This window comes from Molothrus ater, chromosome 1 (genome assembly GCF_012460135.2).
Source record: "Molothrus ater isolate BHLD 08-10-18 breed brown headed cowbird chromosome 1, BPBGC_Mater_1.1, whole genome shotgun sequence".
NCBI classification, from domain to species: domain Eukaryota; kingdom Metazoa; phylum Chordata; class Aves; order Passeriformes; family Icteridae; genus Molothrus; species Molothrus ater.
This window is the reverse complement of record NC_050478.2, coordinates 114,485,017-114,510,057: the sequence shown is the minus strand read 5'-3', so window position 1 is coordinate 114,510,057 and position 25,041 is coordinate 114,485,017. Positions and strand designations below refer to the sequence as shown.

Sequence of the window (25,041 nt, the reverse complement as noted above, 5' to 3'; positions counted from 1 at the left end):
GATGCAGAATTCCAGCTGCTCATGAAGTGGTGAAAATGTTTTCACTGTTTAAACAGCAAGAGCTGCTGCACTGGAAGCACTGGGAAAGCTTTGCCTGGATGAAATATCTGGTCTCCCTTTCCTGTCAGGATCCCAAGGTTCTTCTCAGAGATGCCCATGAGATGTGCAGTGCAGGTGAACATGGCTGTACTTTTCCCCATTTGCCCACCAGAGAAGGGAATTTAGGGCAATTCCCCATAACCTCAGTAAGCTCAAATGAATGCAGTCTGTTGCCCAGAATTAATCATCTTTGCCTGACATGTAGCAATTTTATGTGCATAAAAGACCCCTTCATACAAGGTGTCTCAATGTGCTGGAAGCATGAATATATAATTTTACATTATATATATTTAACATGAATATATATTTTGTTTAACAATGAAAAATGAAGCATGAAGCACATGACCATCTCACAGCTACCCAATGCAGCTGATGTGCACACCTCTGTAGCCTTGTACCTGACTGTAAGGAACAACAAATAGTAAACATTCCTAGTGGCTCATCAACATTGCTTTAGGGTCTGCTGTCATATTTTTTTTAGACTAGGCTAGCACTGACAAATTACTACAGCCTAATTGCTTGTGAAAACACACTTTCTTAGTGTCTTCACATATTATGTTATTGAAGTCCCCAGCAGCTTACAGAGCACTGGACTTGCAGCACTGCATCCTTGCCATGGGACTGTGCTTCTGTCCACAAAACAGGGATGTCAGAAACACAGGACCTCCATTTGCTGCAGTTGTAACACCTTTAGAACATATAAAAATTACTGTATACCCGTGGTCTCCCATTACTCTGCTAAAATTTACCCTGGAGAGGCATGTACCTTACACATACAGTAAGTTTTCAAAACAGTAAGATTACTTGTAAGACATTTTTTCAATCACCAGTGTCACTGCTGTCAGATGCCAGCCCTTTCCCTGAATATTTTCTTTGCCTTTTAACACCAAAGTATAAATACAGAGCAAAACCACAGGCCCATACCTGGATAAGGAATCTTTCCATATGTAACAATTTCATACAGGAGAATCCCAAATGACCACACATCAGATTTAATAGTGAAAGATCCATAGTTAATTGCCTCTGGTGCCGTCCATTTAATAGGGAATTTTGCACCTAAAAGAAAGTACAGTCTCAAACAGTCACTTTAATCCATTTCACATTCAGCCACAGATGCAAAAGCAGTAGCAAGATATACCTTAAAAATTCATATCTTAAATTACTGTCTTTCATATCTAACTAACTGATTCCAGAAATTGCCAGATAAAAGCAAACTCCTGACAGTTAAATAAAAACATTCAGGCAGCCTTTGTTGGGAATACTACATTAATTCATTTCACAATGAGGAGTAATACAAGCAGAGTCTCTCTAAGCCCATTTTAGCCTGCTCTAACATCCTGGCACAAAATACCAGGTGAGCTAGGAAACATTTCTGATAGCAGAAAACACATCAAAGAAACTTGACATAAAAATTTATAACCTGAGAAGTTAATTTAATCAATATACAAAGTCCAGAGCTAGCTAAAACCCACAGATATGGGTCTGTACTTCTGTAAACTGCTTAACCAGACCCTTCCTGCTGATCTATTGAATTACTACAACTCAGTGCCTGCTGAAGAGCTCATCTTCCTTTAATCTCAGCTGTAGTGTGTTGCTCTCTTTCTTTATATTTTAGTTCTTCCCCTCTTGCCTATGTTACCAGAGTATCCATCCAGACTGTGAAAACCTTAAAAGGCTGTGTCCTTAAAAGGAGAAGGACAAAACCAGCCAACAAACCACTCTGAAAAGCTACCTGTAAGCATGGAAGCAAAAATAAAAACTTTTCACTACAACCAACAATCTTGAAAGGATCCTTGACAACATTAGCAAAACACTCGTGGCCAAACCCAGACATACACTGTTCACAGCAGGCTTTTCCTCTGGCCAGTCCTGACCCTGTCACCTCTCATCCATGTGCTGAACAGGGACATGGCCCAGCCTTCCAGGGCCCCTGCTATGCTGCTGAACATGCAAATTGATGCTGCAGCTACTCAAAGAGCTTCCAAAGTTCTGCTAAAGCTTTTCCTGTTACCAGCAACTACAGCTGCTAGGGTTTCTTCCTTTGAAAGGAGGTCCACAAGGCACTTAAGGATGTTAAGAGAATATAAGATCACAGTTTCTTGGCCTTTAATTCTGTGAGATGGAAGCTGAGAATATACAATTACTTTGTTCAATTTAGGAAAAAATGGTGTGCAGTTAAATACTGTAGATTGTCCTTGTCTTTCAAATTTATTTAAAATAAACTCATCAAAAAGCTTGGGCAGCACAGAAAGGTTCTTTGTTTCCTTTACTCATTTTAGAAGTTGGCATTAGAATGCAGCCCCTAGGAAGCTCTTACAGCACTTCCTGTCCTTGGTGACCATATTTCTGTTTGATACAGCATCACCATCTCCCAGAGGCAGAAGCTTTAAAGACAAAAATAAAAATACATACCTTCCCTTGCTGTGTATTCATTGTCTTCGATCACTCTTGCTAATCCAAAATCAGCAATTTTGCACATCAGTAGGTCTGAAACCAGAACATTTGCTGCTCTCAAATCTCGATGGATATAATTTTTTCTTTCTATGTATGCCATCCCTTCTGCAATCTGTAATCAAAAGAACAACTATTTTGATATTTCAATACCATAGAGCTCTATTAGCAGGTCTGATCCTTCTTTCTTCAAAGGTATCAGCAAAGCCACATCCATCTGTTCCTTACTGGTGTCTTTGGAGAATTTTTTAGATGGAAACCAGGAAAGGGGGGATTGCCATGGAAAACCTATGCACAGATCCAGCCCTGCAAAACTCTGCTTATGGTAGCAGGTCTGAAAGAATTATTTGGGTGAGTAACAGCTGGCAGGATTAGAGACGTATGGAAGACATTTCCTGAAAGAAAATATGGAATAAAGTGTTCCTAAGATTTCTATTAAAATATCCTTTTTCCTAAATTATTAACCAGTTTATTTTCTGAATACTAAGAAAATAGAAGGAATTAATGACTTAGGATACAGGTGTTCTGATGAAGCAGGTACTGAAAAGTGACAGCGCAGAGAAAACCCCACAACTTTCTATCTACCCAGTATAAGCCTGGACAACTAGGAAGCAATTACTAAGATAGGGGAAACACCTTTATTTTCTTCTGCAACACGTACCTGTTCGTACATGAGGAATTTTTGGCAACAGCCAGCTCTCAGATAGTATCATAAGTAAATATAGTCTGCATTTCAGCAGCCCAAATTGATTTCCAAACCAAATTAATAACCTCAAAAATATGCAGAGGGGATGATTTTTTCTTCAGGAAAAAAAAATAAAAGAAATTCAGATAATAGAGATAATAGTTTCTAAACTGAGAGCAATAAAACTGATGTGTAGACAGTATTCTGTCCAAAAGTTAAAGCAGAGTTAAGAAAAAAACAAAACCTTGTCTTTGGGAGCCATCAGTTTTTATCTTTCTTGTGAGACTGGTGATGGGACATTCCCAGTCAAGGTTCCACCTGTGCCACAGGTGTCTGGGATGCCTGTGGGGGGGGACAGACCCCTCTTGGCCACATGATTTGGGGAGCACCCACACCCTCAGATCTGCCAGAGGAGCAGGGAGGGTCCTTCAGCAGTGCCAGTGCCTGGCACCTTCCCAGAGGCTCTGTGCTCTCCCCCTGAGGAGCAGACCATGCAGGGATCCCTCCCCAGCAGCAGAGGTGCTCCTTTCAGCTGTGCAGTAAAGCAGGCACAGCAGCTGCCCAAACTTGAAGAGGACATGAACATCACTTCTGCTTCTTCGTTTTTAAAAAGTCCCCGAGGGGTGCTGCCAGGGCACACGCTGCCACCACTTACAACACAAAACCTCACGGTCTTTGTTCCCCTTTTTTGGTTTAAGCAATGGAAAAATAGAGCCACTTGCCCTCCCACTTCCTCCACTGCAAACCTCTTGTTACAGTCAGATACATTCTTCAGAGAAGTGTGACATTGCCCTTGTACAGTGCAGGGGGGTTCTCACACTAAACCAAGAAGAAACTCTGATGAAGAGAATGAGCAACACCTGCATTTCACATTTTCTAGAAGCAAGTCAAACATTTACTAATGAAGGAAGTAGCTGCTAGTGAATAATTGCCACAGAGAGTCTTATTAGGGGCTTACAGACACCATAGAAGAGCAGTATTTAATTTAGAGTCTGCTCTGCCTCTCTCTGCTCCCCATGCCATTACATGGGTTTGGGGAGGAAGCAGAGATGAAGGGGAAGGTTTTGCTTTAAGATTGATGCTGAGTTTGGACTGGCCAGCATGGAAGATACACCCAAAATGCAGACAGGTCTGGTAATGCCACCAAAAATACATCAAACACCATAGAGGAATCAGCTTTCCTCCTTCTTCCCTGCACAGATATAACATTTGGGTGAACTGCTGGATAGGGAATGAAGAAACACTTCACAAAAGAAACATTTGTGATTGTGATATTTAGTTTCCAAGTCCAACAAAGAAAAGCTATTAGAAAGACGATTTTATTTCCTCTTATTTGAGCTAGATTCACTGAAAAATGCAGAAAATTCCAAAGTAGGAAAAAATTAACAGCAAGGAATTTTGAATCAGTGAGGGAGGGGAAACACAGTGACTAAACTGAATTCACACATCTGGTCATGTTAAACCTTTCCTAATAGGAAAAGAAGAAGGAAAAAAATTGAGATTTTTTGATTGAGATGGGTGCCAGAACCCACGTGATAACTCCTAATGATTATTGCTGGATTTTCATTGCCAAATGAAATGTTAATGCTAGAGAAATTCATATGAACAAAAGAAAATTAAAGCCTTTTCCCCTCTCTTTTAATGATCATTGGTACCTGTCAAGACTGCTCAGCTACACGTAACATCTATTCAGGAGTGGAATGGGAAAGCTAATTTGGGCTTCAGGAATATCTTTTGTGGCCTTTAAAAGAGAATTCTGCCTACACTGCTCAAGTGTTACTGCCAAGAAGGAAGTAGTTCCCAGTCCCCTTTAATGAAGTGCTGACACACACTTTTGAAAAACCCAAATAAAATACTTTCAAAAAAACCCCAAACAAATCTCTACATATTAGGAACTGTGCACCCAGGGTAAGAATGAAAGAAAAGTCCTCCGGGAGACTGTGGAGGTGTTATTGATTTGGACAGGGCTGTCTGTGGTCTGGGATCAACCTTTCAATAGCTGTACCTTTCAATAATGTCCAGATGCATGATAAAATAAAATATACTTCTTGATCACAGAGTTTTCAAAAAGACAGTTCATCTTCCTGTGACTCTTCTTCTGTGAAGAGGTGTAAACCCTTTTTATCTGGCCATTGAAAACTATTGCAAAAGACACATATCTTCAAGTGATACATCAGTGTAATAACAATTTTCAGTTTGCAGCAGTGCTTATCCTAAAGGTGAAGTCAGGAGAGGCTGCAAAATCATATTCCTCTTGTCCCAGTCAAGCAGCTATGTAGTTAAAGCAGATTCACAGAGAAAAAAAATATTATAAAAGTAATGTATATAATTATGCACTGGAACATTAGAGTGTATCATTAAAATTCAAAGAAGCATGAAAAGGAATACACAGTGGAAATATTACAATGCCGAATAAGACTTAAAATTAATTGTAATCTAGGGATGACTTTCCACTATGATTTTTAAAATGTGGGTAGAGACGAATTAAAACACTGCATCAAAAATCTCTATTTATTTTATTCTAAGTTTACTATTATTTCAAGGGTACTGTAGCCTTGGAAGACAGAAAGAAGTTGCCAGTCAAGCTGCAGATCATAGAAGAATTAATGAAACTATCAGCACTGCATGAGAAAGAGAAATGACTGTTTTTAGGACAAAGCTTTGACCCTTTAGAAAGTTATGAGTTTGTTTAGTAAAAACAGGTACAGTTCTCCTAAGCACAGCCACCACACATGTGCATCCTACACAGATGGTAATGGATTTGCATAAGAAGCAGGAAGAGTTTACACATACAAAAGGTTTGCTGAATTTGTGTCATATGTTTTCAGCAGATCTAATCAAGCAGGAACAACTATGAATTCAGGAAATGTGAAACAAAGAATTGGAGGCTCTACTGGTAAGTTACCTCTGAGGCGAGACAGAAACCAGCCAGTAAAACCCTGAGACTTCCAGTGGCTTTAGGAACTGAAGGAGCCAGGCTGCTGCTGACTCCTACAGGAAATGCCACAGATATGCTTGCAAAACTCAGTTTCCCTTAAAACATTCTAATTTCAGAGACCTCTAACATTCATCTCCAATGCATAAACTTGTCTTTGCCAGGGCATAGCTAACATTAAATTCCTCCAGCCCCTATTCATATGCACTGATTAAAACCCAAGAGATACCTTCAGCTCTGTCAGAGAGCAGGCTGCTTTAGAAACTGAGCTGTATCACCTTCCCAGCAGGCATTTTCTTGCCATCTCTTCCACAAACCTGATTTCACAAATCGTGACCATTAGTACAGAAAGTAAACCACCAAAGTCCAGACCCCACAGCTGTAAGTTAGGGTAGGCACTAGATGTAAGTGTAACCCAGTAACAGCTATCTCTCCAAAAATCCCCATCAGCAGGTGGGCTCACCTGACCAGACAGCTAAGCCAGTATAGCAGAGCAGCAGTGTATTTCATTACTTGCTTGAAAAGTGCTTACTTTCAAAAAGTTGTTTATTTCACCCAGAGGAGCAGTCCTCATTTTGCAAAGTCAGAATGTTTCACCTCTTGCAAACACTTGTATTTTTTTCAAGACTCTTCAAGGCAAAGGCGCAATGAGCTCAGGAGCACTAAACAACAGCCTGGCAATGCAAACAACAACCCACGGTGCTCTTGACTTGGAAAATCAGCTTCAGCTGGGGTTTCCTGTACAACTGCCTTCTTTACCCAGCTAATGGTCACAGAGACCACATCCTCCACTCCCTTTCTCCCATTCCCAGTCCCTCCTGTGTCTTGTAAAATCACAGATGGATGAGGGCAAAAAAGCCCTAATGCTCAGCTACCATTTCTTGCATTTTCAGTGTTCCTGAGAATCTTGGATAAAGCAAAGTGCTTTGCCAGAATGGTATGATCAGAGACTAATGAAGAGCTCAAGTGTGTGTCCACCATGGAAAAAAAAAAGCCTGATCTTATCTAAGAATAAGAATCTTCACCTCTTCACCACAAGCTTCCTTCTATGTTAATTTTAAACTCTCCTGAAACATAGCTCTCCAAATTTCTTTCCCCTTTGCTCTGCAGAGAGGCTAACATCACTTCTGTAAAAATAAATTAGTGTTCCATTGGTACAAACCAGAGTCACGCCAAAAAACTACACACCTCTTGTGTTTTCCTTTACACACAGCCTACATTCAGGAAAAGTGTGATCCACAGGTTACCTTAGCAGAGGTCTGAAAAGATTTCTGTCCATCTTTTGCCCTAAAGACCTATCAATTAATTCAGACTGCCAGAGATAGAGAAGACTGGTGGAACATCTGTGTTGGTCAGAGGGAAATCTCTGGTCTGGAACCACACACATGCAGCCTGCAAGTCTATTCCTCACACTCCTGCTATCAGACAGTGGCATTAAGGGCTCTTTACAAATGTGCTCAAAAACCCTACAAATTCTTTCCGTAAGAAAAATCCCAATATCTCTGTTCCAAAGTTTTGTTTGGGCCTCAGCCAGAAATCCTCAGAGAGGCATTCCTGAATATCCCTTTAGGATGCCTGCAAGCCAGTCTCAGGAATTTCTCTGGATGGTCTACATCTTATACAACAAGAGGGACTTCTCACACCACCTGTGCAGCACAAGGTCCTGGCCTCTGGGGCCCAGTGCAGGAGCTGGCTGTGAGGGGTTGCTGTCAGATCAGGGTGACAAGTGATGGCCATTTGAAGTGACCTTCAAAGCTCTGAGAATGGCAATCTCTGACCCTTGTTATCTCAACGTGATTTACCCAAGTTGTACACAGAGTTGCTCTTTAGCTCATTACCCTGTTCAAGCCTTAAATTTCTGAAAACACAGCATTAATTTAAAATGAACACAACGTCCCTAACTCCAATAAAAAGGTTCTGCTGTGAAACCACATGTGCTTTTCTCTCCCCATCTCAGGTCTCCTTTCACATCAGCACTCACAGATATTCTTTGCTCTCTTGAATTCTACACATTATTTTCAAAGCTACCTCTTTTTTGCCCACTGTCTCTCATGTCTTCAGACCATGACCTGGGATCCAGCAGGTTTTCTGCATCTACAAAGCTTTTATCCCACTAAAAATAAACTCTCAAGGACAAATTTCCCAAAGAGTTCAGAAAATTTAAGAGCCTATAGCCACACTAAACCAATAATTACAGGGAAAATAGCTCTTCCATTGAGTCTATGTGAAATAAAAACCTGTATTTGATCTATTGCACATCTACATAACAACATGTGATACATAATATACTATTGAATACAATAGTTTCTGTTGGAAAGGACCTTCAGTGATCATCTAGTCCAACTGCTTTACCACTTCAGGCCACTTTAACCAGAAATTAAAGCATATATCAAGGACATTGACCAAATAAATAACTTTTAAAATATGACAATAATAAACTTTTAAAATATGACAGGTTTGGGGCATTGATCACCTCTCTAGGAAGTCTACTCCTAGGTTTGACAACTTTTTTGGTAATGAAATACTTCCTAGTATCTAATCCTATAACTATTTGTATAGCAATAATTACATTAAAATTCATATAATATTCTTATTGTGATTTTTTTGTATAATTTCCTAATGGTTTATTATACCTATTATTGTTTTCCCATCTTTCCTCATGAGTTATAACAAGTTAACATAATAGGGTACAACAATCTGTAAACTCTAATGCATATTAAAAAAAAAAAACAAAAAAGGTTGGTTAACAATAACCTACCAGAAATGCCATCATTACCTACTACTAACATGAAGTACAACCTGTAAAAGCAGAATTATTACTCTGTTTTTGTTACATGCCTCCCTGGACACCCAGTTCTGATAACTGTCTAAGAAAAAACCCGGGCTCTGGGAGTTTTGATTGAGGCTTTGACACACAAATCACTCCAGAGTCTCTCTTCAGATTTCATTTAAGACAAAGATAACTTGTATATTTTGAAACAATCATCCTGGTTCATAAATCATACATTAGTACCTGAAACACCATTTCACAATAATTCACCTAGGAATTTGAAACCAAGAGGAGTACACTGAGGTTAAGAGGAGTTTGACCAGTTAACCTAACTTAAGAAGTAAAAAAATGACATATTTATTAACTCTGAAAGGATTTGCTAAGCAAAAACTCACAAACTTGCCCTTACACTTTCAATTTGTAGCTGCTTAAATTGAAAGCAGCCTTTTCACAAAGGAAGGCAGCTGAGTACTGCTGCCATCTGAACACGTCACCAGCAGTATCTAAGAGTTAAGTCTAACCACATACTCCCTTTGAAAACTCTTCCATCTACTTCCTCCTTTCAATTAACTGTATTTACTCAAAATTGACCTGTAAATTACATTTTTGTAATGCAAAAATCCTTAGGATAAAATGGCCTAGTATGAATTTCAGACTCTAAGAGAAGTAACCTCAAAAAAATTATTTTGAGCACATTTTTTAAGTTTTACCTGAGCAGAGAAGTCTATTAGCTTTGGAAGCAACAGTTTACTTCCTTCATCACTCTTCAGAAAATCCAGCAAACTTCCTGTTAAAACAGAGAAAGATTAGATCAGTGCATCTTATAACAAAAATAAACGTCACATTGGTTCGCCAATTTTCTGGATAATAAAATTAATGCAGTAAAGTATTTTGATGTTTTTTCAAGCTGACAACAGCAAGACAGTCTCTTTGCATGATTTAATGACAGGAGCCCAAATCAGCATGTCAGACATTCAAGTTTTGCTGTTTCTCTGGCTGTAGAAAGCTCCCATGAGATCACACCTCAGTTCAATGGGGCTGAGTTTAATAAGCATCCTACTCTGGACCATCAGGAAAGCTGTCTAGGAGAATCACATACATCAATTCTTTCCAAGTCACACAGACTAAGTGCTTCAACATTTGTTCATTAAATTACCAGCAAAATTGCTTGAAAACAGAACAGAAGAAGAAAAACTACTATCCCAGATAATCTGAGAAGGAAACTTTGCATATTTTATGTAGGAATGCTCTATAGAGTCCTTTCCTAGTAGTGCAGCCACCCTTGCAGGACCATTCCTCACTCACCTTTATCAATTCAAGTCCCACATAAGGCAATTCCTAAGGTCTGTTTTAATTGCCTTGCTATGATACTAGAAATAAAAGTTAGGTAGGGAGTCCAAAGGAACCAGAGCTATTCTGGGGGTTATCCTCCAATTCAGAAACAACAGAAAATGCTGCATTTAAGAAAACTGTAAAAATGGTATATCTCACAAATGCAGTAATGAGTCATAAAGTTAAAGCTTCAGCCCATCTTAAGGATAGGTGCTCCTCAGTTTAATATTTGAACATTCAAAAATAACTCTATCATTCCATTCTTTAAAAAGAAAGGGAACTAGTTTAGGAGAAGCAGAAGAGCTCACTAAACTATTGCTTGCAGATTGTCGTGGTTTAACCCCAGCCATCAACCAGAACCCATGCAGCCACTCACCCACTTCCCACCAGTGGGACCAGGGAGAGAATCAGAAGGGTAAAAGGTAGAGAACTCATGGGCTGAGATATAGACAGATTAATAGGAAGATGAAAAGCAAAAGCCGTGCACACACAAAAGCAAAGCAAAACAAGGAATTAATTCAGGGCTTCCCATGGGCAGGCAGGTACTCAGCCATTTCCAGGAGAGCGGGACTCCATCCCATTTAATGGTTACTCAGGAAAACAAACACTGTCCCTCTTTCCTCCTTCTTCCCCCACTTTCTGTACTGAGCATGATGCCACATGGTCTAGAATATCCCTTTGGTCAGCTGGGGTCACCTGTCCTGGCTGTGTCTCCTCCCACCCTCCCAAGCACCCCCAGCCCCCTCACCAGTGTGGCAGCACAAAAAGCAGGAAAGGCCTTGGCTCTGTGCAAGCCCTGCTCAGTGATAACAAAAACATCTCTGTATTATCAACTCTCTGTTCAGCACAAATCCAAAACAGAGCCCCATACCGGCCACTGGGAAGAAAATTAACTCTAGCTCAGCCCAAATCAGCATGCAGATGCAATGTTTTTCTCACCTTTTGCCATGAACTCTGTTATAATATAAATAGGCTCTTCTTTGGTCACCACAGCATAAAGCCTAACGAGCTTATCATGCTGAAGTGTTTTCATGAGGTTGGCTTCCTCCAGGAAGGCTTGCACAGACATTGTTCCAGGCTTCAGAGTCTTCACAGCCACTTTGGTACTGTTATGATAATAACCTACAAGGAGGGAACATGATCAGTGCACTGAAGTCACTCTGCAGCTCACAGTGTCCTGACCAGCAGGAATTTGTAATGCAGGTGAGGCTGGATTCCAGGAATAGCTGAGAGCCTGAAAACAAGTGCCAGATGTAGCACAAATATTTATGCTAGAATTCCTTTTTATTTTGCAACTTATACAGCACTGCAGAGAAAAATGATCCATTACCTATTTTTAGAAATCAGTTATCTGAAAAAAAATAAAGCAAGCAAATGATCTTACTTCATACCAAGTTTCCATTCACAAGTAGCCCCTGAAATACTTGGTCAAGACACATTTCAATGAATGTCCACTTAAATTGCCTCAGAACAATAGAGTCCAAGGACTGCCTGGAAATTTCTGAAGTATCTTAAATCCCATGATTACCCTTATTTCATGCATGCCAGTCTCATGCTTATAATCCTTCCTGTAGCCCTTGGTGCTCAAAATGAAGCATTACGGGAAAGAGCAGCTGAGTGGTTCTCGTGACCGCCAAGGACACACTGCCAGGACTGCAATCCTGCAGTGCTCAGCACGAGATTTAAAATGTGATAACTTCTTATCACACAGCCCATGCCAGGAGTGGAGGAGACTGTGTCTGTGGCTCATTTCTCTGTTTAGCAAACTTTCTAACATAACATTCTAATTATATAAAAAGCAACTAGCAGTAAAGAGAAAAGCAGCAAATTATTTTCAGATTTAATGTTTGTTAAACAATAAATAAATAAATGTCCAAGTAGCATTAAAAATGTAGAGTAGCAAGCACTGACCCTAAAGTTTATCTTTACCCTAAAGTTTGTCTTGTGAAGTCATATAATTAGAAAAATGAAGAAATAAAAGAGAGAGAAATAGGGATAAAAATGCAACTTTTATCCCTGACCATACCCATTGCAACATGGTAGAAATATTTCTCAGAAGAGGTAAAACCTTCATGACTCAACAAAATAACTCACTTCCGTATTCAGCAACACTCCAGACCATTGCCATGATGGATACACTTCTAAACTGGAATCCACCACTTCCTTATGCTATTTATTGTCCAACAAAAGAAATCAGTGGCAAAACAAGGACCTAGCTTCCAGATCTTAAGTGCTTGCTCTGAGCACTGCATCTTTTTTGAAGAAGGATCATCACCTGAGAAAAGCCACTATGCACAAAAACCACTAAGCCACTATGCCACAATCATCACCACCTGCATGATTATTAAATCTATTTTTCCAAACATGGTCAGGTGAAACCATACCAAAGACATTTCTCTAAGTTACCTAATAGTAAGAAATTACAGTTACAGGTCAAATCCACTGCCAAAGCTCAGGTATATGATTTATAACTATCAGAATAACAGAAAATAAATATATTTCTCTCTGTTTAAGAAGCAGAAAGACTATTTGTATCATTTCTACTATCCCATTCCATGCCCTAAAACAGAGCATGAGCTCCACTCTCAATTGGTTGAATTCTCTACTGAACATACTAATTAATACAACTATTTCAGTGAAGAAATTATCACCAACACACTTAACATTAACTATGTAACAGGATTTTACATTCACAAAAGATAGCCATCAAACTCAGGTCTTTTGTTTCAAAAAAGATAGTTTGCTTTACTACATCATTTCTGTGATACTGAGGTTTTCTGCGGTAAAGAAGTCTACCTTGACTCTCTGTTGGTATTGTATAAAATAAACAGCTGATCTTGGATTTCTCTCTTGTTCATTTACTTCATCATGTATTGGGAGTGATGGGACACCAAAACAAGATGGCCATGAGCTCTATGAGCACACTCTGGTATTTCTAACAACTGCAGAAGAAAATACACTTCCAAAGCACACATTACTTATATTCTAATTCAGAGCTTATTGAATAAGAGAATCTTTTACACCTGAGATGCAAGCAAGATGTGACTCATTAATAAACTACACTATAATCACAGCATTTGCCTTGTTAACTTTCCTCTTAGCCCTGCTTGAGAATTCTCTTCATGGATTATTAATACCACAGAGCATCATGATTCACATCATATCAGTTCTCACTAGGAACAAAAATGCATAAAACATAGACCCTGCTCTTGCAGTGCTGCTCTGCTTCATCACATCACTAAAGTAGCTGCTCAGATGCACTGAACTCCATGGTCTAAAAACCTGTCATACCATGGCAGGAAGGCAGTCTCTTTGCAGTTTTAGCCACTGTTAAGAATCAAATGCGAAGCAAGCACTAGCATGAAAGTCTGAGGATCGTGTGATTATGTCTCACACAATGAGCCATGTTCTTTTTTACATATTAGAATTGAATTCTCCAAAAAAAAAAAGAAGTGTTTTAGGTATCTATTGTGCAGTTGATTACTATTTTTTAGACAGAGAGGTGTCTTGCATAGCCAGGCTGTCCCCAGATTCTTGCATGGGCTTAATCAGGCCAAGGTGTGATATGAACTTGGAATAGACAAGTGAGGTTGAGCCTACCATTTCTGAACAGGAGTGAAGATGCAGAGCTTTGTGAACAAGCCTGTAATATGCAGCTTTCTCCTTCCTCTGCTTTTCCAGTAATTCCCTGCAGGGTATACTGGAACAACTTGTTGGAGCTGTGGAGATCTGACACTGCTAGAAGGCAGATAATGGCTGGAGCAGTTACTGTTGGAGGAGGTACTGGGAAAGAGTCTGAGGAACAGCAGCTTCTCTGCATCCAACTGCACATCAGCACCTCACTCCTTCACCTCCTACAGCCATCATTCAGCTGCAGAGCAGAATAATGCAGCAGCAGCTCCATCTCTCACTCATCTCCACACAGCCCATTAAATGTGAAGGCAGAAAGCCCAGGCTGCACTGATGACCAAAATGCACACATAAACACTAAATGGGTAGCCTAAACCCAGAAAATCTCTATAAAATGCATAAAATTGCACTTGTATTGATAGAAAAAATAAAGGCAAACTGTTAGCAACTTTTCTCTGTGTAACAGCAACTCTTTCAGAGCTGGAGGAGATTCACCAGCCCATTCCACAAAACAGATTTTCTGCACAGGTCATACAGGAACACAGCCAAGTGCTGGGGGCATATGGAGGCCTGCCTTTTGTTCCTAGGATTTTCTTACTCTTTCCATAATATAAGTTAATTTCCTCCAAACTGTTCAAGAGGAAGATGTCCACATGGATGCTCAGAGAGTAGTTATAGAGATACTAAAAAGAAAAGACCATAAAAGCTATAATTGCATATCTTCACATTGCAGTATCAGCATTATCTCCATATTCCTATACCTCTCAGAAACACAGAAAGGACCTGTGAAAAACATCTGTATCCAACACCTCCAGGGACACCTAGAGCTGGCTGTCCAGGAATTGTCCAGTTGGCTTTTGATTCTCTCCAAGAATGGAGACTCCACAACCTCTCTGGGCAGCCTGTGCCATGCTTGGCCACTCACACAGTGAGTGTTAGGAAGGAACCTCTGTGTTTCAGTGTGTGCCTGCTGCCCCTGGCCCTGTCACTGGGCACCACTGAGAAGAGTCTGGCTCCATCCACCTTGCATACCTCCTGCAGCTCTCAGCATACACTGATAAGATCCTCCTAAGCCTTCCCTCAAAAGAGAGGTGCTCCAGTCCCCTCATCATCTCTGTGGCTCTTTGTGGGATACTGTCCAGTAGCTCTACAACTTTCTTTACTCAAAAGCACAATTCCTCTGAGTGGGACACTGTTCCCTCTGAAAGCACAATTCTAAGTATCCGTTATCAAGAAGAAATTTATTTAGTAATGGAACCATGGAACAACATTTCTAATTCACATGATCGCTGAAAACCAATTTTGTTCTCTGTGAGGAGGCAGTGTAAGAACCAGCTCTCAAATCAGGAGAGCACAGCAACCAGATTATTGCTCAGTACTCCTACATAACTCCCTGGGTGATCATTGCAATACACAGGGTTTGCTGATACCCTGCACCACACAGCTGACCTAATATGCTTTTCCATCTTGAACTTCCTTGGTTCTAAGATGAACCATGCTCCTGATTTGAGAGGATCTGTGCCATGCAAATCATCTTCTTTCGCTTCAGAAAGAAAGCAAAGAAGAGGAAATGCAGCGATTGCTTTCACAGTACATTAGTTTTTCTCACAGTGCAGCAATTCAGACATAGGGCTCAGGCCCAGTTTAGATGTTAAAATAATGACAAAAACAAGAGGAAGCATCTTGAAGCAGAAACACCCTTTTAAAGTTCTATTATTTTCTGTGTCTATGTGCAGAAGTAGTCACTTCCCAAAATGATCTGCATTTTCAAGCAGGTGATTAGCTCCTACCACAAAGTCTTCCACAGTGTTTCAGTGTAAGTTAAACATTTCTTGCCCTGGTTTATTAGGCAGAAATAACTGCACAATGGTTGACACTTGTCCTCACTAGTATCTAAATTGTCATACATGTATATCATAGCTAGAGGGTTTCTTAAACCTCCTCTTGTGAAGGCAGATAAAAGGCTGAATTTGGATATATTACATTAGAGATGTGTTGCTTGCACTTTTTACATGATTTATACCAAAAGATTGCACCTAAGACTCAGTTAGAGCTTTCTGATTGACACTGTAGTTGAGTGTGTTTAATTTGCCACTCAAACTGCACCAGTCTGTGCTTTGCTATTCTAAATGAGAGCATCTCTTCAAAGCAATGACATTCCTGTCAGACTGACACACTCCCATGGATTATCAGAGACCACTTCATAGCCTTGTGTCTTCTAGCCAGCTTTGGGAAAGACTTTTAAGTTGCTCAGAAATGCTCTGCCCATAGAACCTTAGGTCTTAAAATTAATAATGATCATCATCACCATAATCTGATCTTTTATTATAACTACAACAAATTTATTCCTACTTAAATATAACATCCCAAAAAACAGATTTGGGGAAAGGCTAAGAGAATACTTGGCCTGAAAAAACATCTTAATGAAGACTTTGGGAGGAAGATATAGTTTACCTCAATTAAGATGCTAACTGGCAAAAAGTGTGTAAGCAATGAATAGTACACAGAACATGGAATGAAGAAGCCAAAAGAATAATCTGATGTCAGAAAAGGCAGCATTTCAAAAGCAAGATGATTAAACCATTTCCACAGAATGTGACACTGGGCATAGCCTCTTGCCAGTAGGAAGTCACTAAGGCTGAGGAAATATGCTTGTAAGCCAACAAAGCAGGTTATTCAGGTTGCAATAATTAATGCTATCATTTTCTGCTGGGCATACATTAATGTTTACAATTTGTAAGTCTTATGACAGTTTTATTACTGCCTGATGAGTCAAGGTATGGGCTGTTCAATCTCCAGTCTTCTTACTACATGAATCACCCATTTTCTGAGCAGCACCCTGGCAGACAACACTCTTAGGTTAAGTCTGTTCCCTTTCTTCACCCAACATTTCTTCACCCAGTACCATGCACTACATTGCAGGAGGCATCTTCTTCACAAATGGACTATGATATCTCTATCCACAGTTCACTAAAAGACACTGTTTCTTTCTATTTCATATTCTTTAACACTTTCTGATTTGAAACAAAGTTCTGAGAGGCTCATTGGTTTTGAGATTCAGGAGCTGCATCTTACTATAATCTTGTATTTCTGCCTCAAAACATAACAAAAGACTCGATTGTCCTTGACTTTCTAAATTACAGTGCTTACTCACTATTCTTTTCCTTTAAAAGACACTGAAAGGATTTGTTCCACTTCCTTGTCAGGTATCTACCCCCTTTCACAAGCCCTCTCTCCTCACAAGAAGATATATTCTGGGCCTGATTTTGCTGTTTTACAAGTATACAGGATCAGGTTCATGTCCACTATGTTTTTTTGAATGACTCTGAAACAACACTTCCTTCAGAGTTAAATACTCATTTCAAAAGAATAAACTTACCCATCCAGACTTCTCCAAACTGACCAGCTCCAAGTTTCTTCACCAATTTAATCGATTCCCGTGGAATTTCCCATGCATCTTTATCCCATGGTTTTTGAGGTTTGGGACTAATACAAGCTTTTTCCAACTTTCTGCATAAGCCATCTGATTGCCCTGGTTTTCAAAGGAAAAACAAAATACAAAATACATTACACTCCTGTGCTGCATGACTTGAGACAAACGTTGCTGAATTGCACCAGCCAGCCCACAATAATGTTCAAAATAACACTATGCTATGATGAAAATGTAGCCTTTCTGGTGCTTTCACAGAAGTTTAGGTGCCTCTGATCTGAAATTTCACATTAAGAGACAAATTTAATAAAAAAGTATTACATGCATCTGGCTGCTGTCAGATTATTAAGGGGTTTTAGTACAATTTGCACCAAGTAAGTACAATATCAGATCTTATTCCTGACACTATGTTGATTAAGATGTACAATGGAGTCAGGTTTGGAATCTGTATTCTCATTTTGTCATTAAATTTTCTTGCCCCATAGTTTCAGACAGATGTGCATGCAAGCATAAGTAGGTCAACATTATTTTTTCTCCAGACACTGACCAGCTATAACTTTTATATGAATGTTGAATAATTCTCAGGTTTTCCAGCTGTGCTGAACAGCTAGCACACATATCTAACTATTCAGAAAAATTTCATGGCCAAGTCCTCAGAATGGCTTTGAAAAATTACTATGTGATTTTATGTCCTACATTTTATTGTCCTGTCTTTATTTCCAGGTACAAGATTAAAAAAACCCTGAATTTTGGAGCTATTCAGCAGGAGGTTATGCAGAATGAGAAGCTAGTTTTGCAGCTAAAACATAGATAGACTTGTCCCTTCCTCTACCCACCCTTTCTTTTTTAAAATAAATATATACATTCTATGTGGGTGCAATTTTATTTCTTTGAAGTATATGGAATATTTCTTCCTTTAAAAATTGATAATTAAAAACCCACATTTACAGGAAAAATAAAACCAATTTCACACTCAACACTAGGTACAAGACAACATTCACAAGTCTATATGTATTTCTGCTAATTATGAGTAAAAATTTACTCTCAAAGAAAATATTATTTACAATGTAGGCAATTCTTATTATAGCTTCACATCACCCTAAGTTTGATGAATTGTGTTATAAAGCTAGTTTTCATTTCACAATGGTATGCCACAGAACAACCAGCACTAGATCTGGTTATGGTAACAACAATACTTGAGTTCCAATCAGTTTTACTTTATCTTTGATAACATGCATGCTCAAGTTATTTAGGAAAAAAAAAAAGAAAAAAGAAAAGCTTTGAAAGAAAAGAAGAAACCATTTATTTTCCTTCACAGGAAATAATGGCTGCATTCTAATAAGTACTTCACTAAATGATTTAACTTACTTTGGTAATGTTTGATCATATCATTGATGTTAGGAAAAGTTATTCTTGGAGAGATGTAAAACCCTCCATTGTCTAGACTCCTGATTTTGTAGTGCTTAATAACATCACCATGCTCTGGATCATAGTCCCGTATGGAGAGGGAATAGCTGCCTGTGGATAAAGAAGGAACCCTCATTAACACATAGCAAAAATCTACAGAGTCCACACATGCACAGTTGAGCCTAAGAAAATCACCGATTTGTCTGCTTTTCTTTTTGCTCCCTTATTTCCTCATAAAGCATTTTGCAATCCACAGGAGGAAGTTAGCAAAAACCAGCCCTGAACTGGTCACCAAAATGCTTACGGTCACACTTTCTTTTTCAATCTTATTCGACAAACTCACTGGTTCCATATTCCAGGCAGCTCCACAGTCAGTGCCCAGCATTGCAGAAAGTCCCCCAGTTCGAGTAGAAGTAGCTGGGAGAGCAGGATTGTGGCTGTCACCCTGCTCAGGCAAAAGCTGAAATCTGGAGATCAGCATTTTGAAAAAGGAACATGCTGGATGTCATGGGCCAGCTAGCAAAAGGATAGTTTGGAGATGGCTTCAGGCATAGAGGAAGGAGAGCAGATCTGCTGATCTGTCGATCCCTAGGCAGTCCTAGGGAGCCTAACATCATCTGGGATTTAAATTGGGGCAGGAGAGCATCTACCTTTAACTACAGCACTCTTTGTTTCTTCTACTTGTACGATTCTCACACATTTTCAAAGGATAAAAAAGGATCTCTCCCCCTTATCTCTCCTCACACACATATCCAGTGATTCTGGGGGGTACTTTCCCATACTCTCAGTACCCTATGAAGAATTTAGGAAACTTCCTTTGAGAACTTCATTTAGGGGTCTTCAGCTGAGAGCACAATGATACGGGCCCATTACAGATGATACCTAGTCAAGAATCTGCAGTATTAGAGCCAAAAAAGCTAGCCTGTGGAGAGGCATGACCTGCTGAAAGGCTTCATGTGTCTTCTTCTGCAGGATGCAGTGTTACAGCATCCAGCTGGAATATCCATCCAGACTTACAGCCAGAGTCCACAGGCTGGGGCTTCTCAAAGCTGAAGAGCCTGGAGACTTTACTAAGCTTTTCAGCACAAAGCACTCTGTTTACAGCACAAAATTTTACCAAAAAGCTTTCTGAAAAGAATCCCACTACACTGTCGAAGTGAAAACCCTCATTATGCACTAACTACAACTTTAAACTTATGGCAATGGATACAGACCCAATAATGGAAGACTATAGAATGCAGCAGCTACTATTACAGCAGCATGCCTTTCAATAAAGGAGTCACAAACATTAAGAAAAGATGCCACTTCATTCATTCCTGCTTCTTGTCAGTGTACTCATACACGTAATGCTTTTTTTCCCCCCTTATCTCATCTTTTGGTATTAGCCTGCAACTCTCTTCTCTCTTTTTCTGGTAATTTTCTCATTCTTCTCACTCCTACAGATCGGCAGAAAATTCATACAATAGGATGCACTGAAATTACTCCACACCTGATGCCAATTTTTGTGTAGACTGACTGCATGTTTTTTATCTCTATATCCATTCCAAAGCACCACCCCAAAACCTACCTTTCAATGTTTCACTTTCTCTGATAAGGAAAGCTCCAGGACCATTTCCAGGAGCCAGGAGTTGTCTTTCAGCATCTTTTCGGGTTATGTCTTTGAAGAACCATCTGAAAAGTATTTCAGAGAGTTAAAACCACCTCTTTCCTCACCCAAGAAGGATACACCACCAAGGTGAAGAAGTTTGCCAGAATTTGGAGACTGGGAGAACTTACTCTTCTGTTTCCAGGGTGTTTACTTTTGCTACATAGTTGCTGGGAATGAAACCTTCTTTTCTTGTCGTGAGAGATTTTGCTCTCCACCATTCTCCGGATCTGAAAAAAAAAAAGCAGTAGTACTCACAGGAAAGGAAAATGATGCATTGTTATTTAGGTTCTAGTCTGCTGAGAGCTTTGCCCAGGCTGGAGAGAGAAGCACAACCTTTCCTCTGAGGTCGAGTGCCCTGAGAAGCCACTGACTCTGCTGGATCAATGTTTGGTCACTGCTACTGAGGCCAGCTGCCAATCAGAGAACTATAGACTCAAAAATGGTTTGGGTTAGAAGGGACCTAAAAGACCATCCCTGTCATGGGCAGGAACACCTTCCACTGCAGCATGTTGTTCAAAGTCCTATGCAACCTGGAGTAACTCCATAAAGCATTTGTACTATCACATGTAAGAGAGCTCACTTACTGTTCATACACCCATGGTACAAGTAGGATATTAAAGCACTGTAGAGGGAACTAGATGAGCCCACAGAAAATCTGCAATACAATCAATATTGCCATACTTACTCTTCAATAACTTTCAGTTTTTCTCCTTTTTTGAAGGACAAGTCCTCTTCATGAATGCCATCATAGGGATACAAAGCTACCACAATGACTCCCTGCTCCTCTGCATCTACAAAAGTAGAAAGACAAAGGCATGTTCACATCACTTTGCAGGCTGACACGGGCACAGCACAGAGCTGTGAGATTTCTACAGAAACATACCTGGACTGATAAACCTCTGTCCCGGTAAGAGCTGTGCTTCTGGATTTGCCTACAATAAAATATGTCTTTAATTAAGCAGTTTTAGATCTTTGTGATGATCTTAAATTACAATTACATATTATACAGTTGCTTTGCTGTCATCTCATATGTCTTAAAAGGAAATGCTCAGATTTTTTTCCCACCATTCTTCAAAATATGTCTTATATATAAAAACATACATTATTCATTTGACAATATAAAAATATAGCAAGTCCCCCTAGATTTTAAATTGAGCAGCTCAGACCTTGTGAAGGTGTGGCACAAGCTGTGGGGAAGAAGTTCACAGCTCTGGGACTTCTGCTGAAGGGCACTTAAGCAGGACAGTTATTACCATGTAGCTGTCATGCTAAAGAACTACAAGCATGGTTATGCCACTAAGACTGTGCAAGGGAAAAAAAGAGTAATTAAAAAAAAACAAAAGGAGTTTGTGATGTGTGTTCATCGACTGAGAGCACACTGAGTTCACTGTGTCAGCTGGGGAGAGAGGAGAGCAGGGAGACAGTCACACCTGCAGGGAGCAGGTCCCTGAACAGGGGCAGTCAGGACACAGTTCCCTCAGCACAGTAGAGAAGGTGGGGGGAAAAAAGGTACCAGTCAGGCTGAAAATTAGCAAACCCACTTGGAACCCAGCAGAATTCCCCATCCCAGCACTCCTCCTTCCAATGCCAGGCAGCACACATGGAACACGTTAGCCTGTTCCTCCTGCAGCACAGCGCTGCTCCCTGCACCACTGCACCCTCCCAGCCTTACCCACACACCCCAGGCAAGGCTGAGTAGTGGCCCTCAGTGAGTGAAGCTGACTAGAGCTGGTATAAAATCACCCATGATTACTTCAGCCTTTAAATGGAATAACCAACACCTGGATCCCATAGCTATAAAAACCCTACACCAATGCTTTAAAAAATGGATCTAAACTACTTCAGGTTTTCTAAAGTCATCCTAGCATTCTTCTACAGACATGGTTATATCTACTCAAGCACTGCTAAGTTACTTTTTTATGCAGAAAACTATGACAAACAAAAAGTAGCAAACCACCATGTTTTAATTTTTATTCCTCTAGGTACTTATTCATTGAGGGTGAACTGCACACAATTTGAGTTTTTCCATGCATATGCTTTGGATTGAAATTTAAGTTACGCCAGTCATGCTTTGTTCTTGCTACAGGAATTCTCTCCTGGGACTATCTACTTACTGGCCTTTGCTGTTTATTGGACGTTGGATCCCTCACATAAATAGTTCGTTCAGTTTTACGTACTGGTTGGTTCTTCAAATCTAGCCCATCTCCATGCAGATTGTCTTTCCTTTTTGATTTTATACACCCCATATTTCCTGTTGAAATAAAAAAGGTGTTAAACAAAATCATTGTGCCATAAAGCAAGCCCTTTCCCGTGAAATCATCTGAGCTACATAGTAAAAATGTTCTTCCTTCTCATATAAAATAGTTCATGGGAAAAAAAAAAAGAACTGAAGGTTAGGCCCACACGCTGATAGCTCTTTTCTGTTGCAAAGGAAAGAAATTACCTCATCTCAGTCCACAGAAGAAGTAAACAGTTATTTACTATTTCTTCAGATTTTTTATATTTTTCCCTAATCTACTTTTCCCTGCCCAAACCCCTTGTATCTTTCTGATACTTCTCTGAGCTTTGGAATAGATAAAACAAAAATGCAATTATTGCAGGGATAACTTTCATCTGTATATTTTAAAGAAAATACTCTTCTGGAAGATATATGAAAAAAATTCCTGTCCAAATTCTGAGAACTGCAGCTGGAAGTAGCAACGCCTGTATATCCACACTTCATTTTGCAGATGCCAGTCTAGCAGGGAGCTGTGTTTGATTCAAATCCCTCTCACGTGAGGCTGATGACTTGTGCAGTCCCAGCTCCATGGCAGACACACTGCCACTGTGTCCTTCAGCAGTGCATCTCCTTGCTCACACAGGCACGTTACAGCAGCCTAAAATAGCTGATGTGTGTGCCAGCGATGGCAAATCACCACACCAGGATTTCTTCTTCAGTATCATTTAGAAGGCTAATTCTTCTCTCAGGATGTGCATCCATGCTAAATCAGATGAAATACAGCTGTCAGCATCTGCATGACTGGAACCTGACTGCTAATCCCATGATACAATTACATAGTACTCCAGCAAATATATATATATATATATATATAACATTATCTCTACAATCCTCCCTCCGAGGAGAGTAATTATACTTACTCTTCAAAGAATCCACTATGAATGCTTTTCAACCCTCTCCTTCCCTCCTCTCTCCCTCCTTTCAGGTCAGTGCTCTAATGCTAGGTTCACAGTCACATTTTCCCTTGCAGGCACACAGTCTCACTCCCCCCTGCCCTAATTAATGTTTAAAGCCAGTTCTTTGAAGAACAATGTAAAACCTAAAATAAGAGCTCAGTGCAAATATAGGCTCAAGTAAACAAACACAGCTGGAGAAGCTAAAGCAGATTCTAAGACTTTCATCCCACTTTTACCTTCATTTCTAGGATAGAAAAGGCTCATGGTAGTGAATAGGTTCATGGTAGTGAATAGGTTCATGGCAGTGAACAAGTAAAGTAGTAGCAGAAGTGTCCACTGGCAGACACAACTGTACCAATGGGATGGAGCCTTGCAGCCACAAAAATTAACCAGACTGGACTGGGTTCATGTTAAAACTCACTTTTGTAACAACACCTATGACAATCACAATCCTAACTGATTACAAAAATAAACCAAGGCAACAAGCAGTCTCACATGGCAAGTCTCAACTTCCAACATCACCTTCATTTAATGTCCCATCCTGCCATTGAGGAAGCACTACATAATCACACAATGCACTGTCTTATCCACAGTTAAAGTGTTTTCTTCTAAATATGACAGAAGGACACTTCCTCTCCTACCATTTCTGACAATTATCTGTCACCTATTGCCGACACATCTTGGATGTCTATAAGATTCAGCAGTGATCTGTGATCCTGGTTTAAAGCAGCATTAAAACCCATTGCTCCCCTTCTTGTCTTCTCTGGAACTAAAAATGAAAGGAATCTTACAAAAAATCAGTAGGCACTGACCAGGGAGAGAATTAAAGTTTCCTCTTCTTGACTGTCAACATTTCAGTGTTCCCACACTTATTTGAAAGTACTGGAGCACATCTTCATGCAGGAGCTTCCCTTAGAAGCAAACATCTTTAATGATTAATTTTAATGCTTTCATTTTTGTGATGCTTAGCTACATGTGGGTTGCATACTAGTTGTTTTGCAATACTGAGAAGGATTTTAAAATTTATTTTATTTATTTTTAACTGTGGGTATGTAGATGACTCTTGTTCTGTCATTCATGGTTCATAGGAAATTTCTGTACACCCACAGGCAGACTGGTGTTTGCAAACTCACCCTAGACATCAGGAAGGCCAGTGTTTAATTACCTGCTGTATCTGCAAGATCAGGTATTTATCCACTTAAGTGCTAACCTTTCTGCTCTTGAATAGTTCTGCTTGTACAGAACAAACAGCTGAAGTGGAGGGCATGAAGTAATTTGATCTAAGTAGTCAGCCAAAAATCCCTTTCCCTATTCCTGTAAGAAAGCTGAGCACATCTTTAGAGATTGCAGCATGCCCAGCGTCAGTGTAAACTCAGAGAAAAGCATTTTTTACTCAGATTTTTTTTCTGCAGCTGAAAGCAAATGAACAGCTGTCAGTTCTCTGCTGTGAGGCTGTGTTAAGCTCAAGGTTGGCATTTGT

The 25,041-nt window shown here is 39.8% G+C and overlaps 1 protein-coding gene across 3 annotated transcripts in view; it reads right to left on the bottom strand.

The window, feature by feature from the left end:
• Nucleotides 1-25,041, bottom strand: part of LYN (LYN proto-oncogene, Src family tyrosine kinase) — a 48,924-nt gene that overhangs the window by 5,733 nt on the left and 18,150 nt on the right. For all 3 annotated transcript variants that reach the window (XM_036378880.2, XM_036378881.2, XM_036378879.1), the window contains exons 2-12: nt 22,502-22,638; nt 21,271-21,319; nt 21,073-21,178; nt 20,516-20,614; nt 20,307-20,410; nt 18,701-18,850; nt 17,282-17,434; nt 11,212-11,394; nt 9,651-9,727; nt 2,512-2,665; nt 1,024-1,155 (exon numbers count right to left, since the gene is read on the bottom strand). In XM_036378880.2, the coding sequence (XP_036234773.1) occupies nt 1,024-1,155; nt 2,512-2,665; nt 9,651-9,727; nt 11,212-11,394; nt 17,282-17,434; nt 18,701-18,850; nt 20,307-20,410; nt 20,516-20,614; nt 21,073-21,178; nt 21,271-21,319; nt 22,502-22,633 (1,339 nt within the window). In that variant the 5' untranslated portion in view covers nt 22,634-22,638. The remainder of the gene's footprint in view (nt 1-1,023; nt 1,156-2,511; nt 2,666-9,650; nt 9,728-11,211; nt 11,395-17,281; nt 17,435-18,700; nt 18,851-20,306; nt 20,411-20,515; nt 20,615-21,072; nt 21,179-21,270; nt 21,320-22,501; nt 22,639-25,041) is intronic.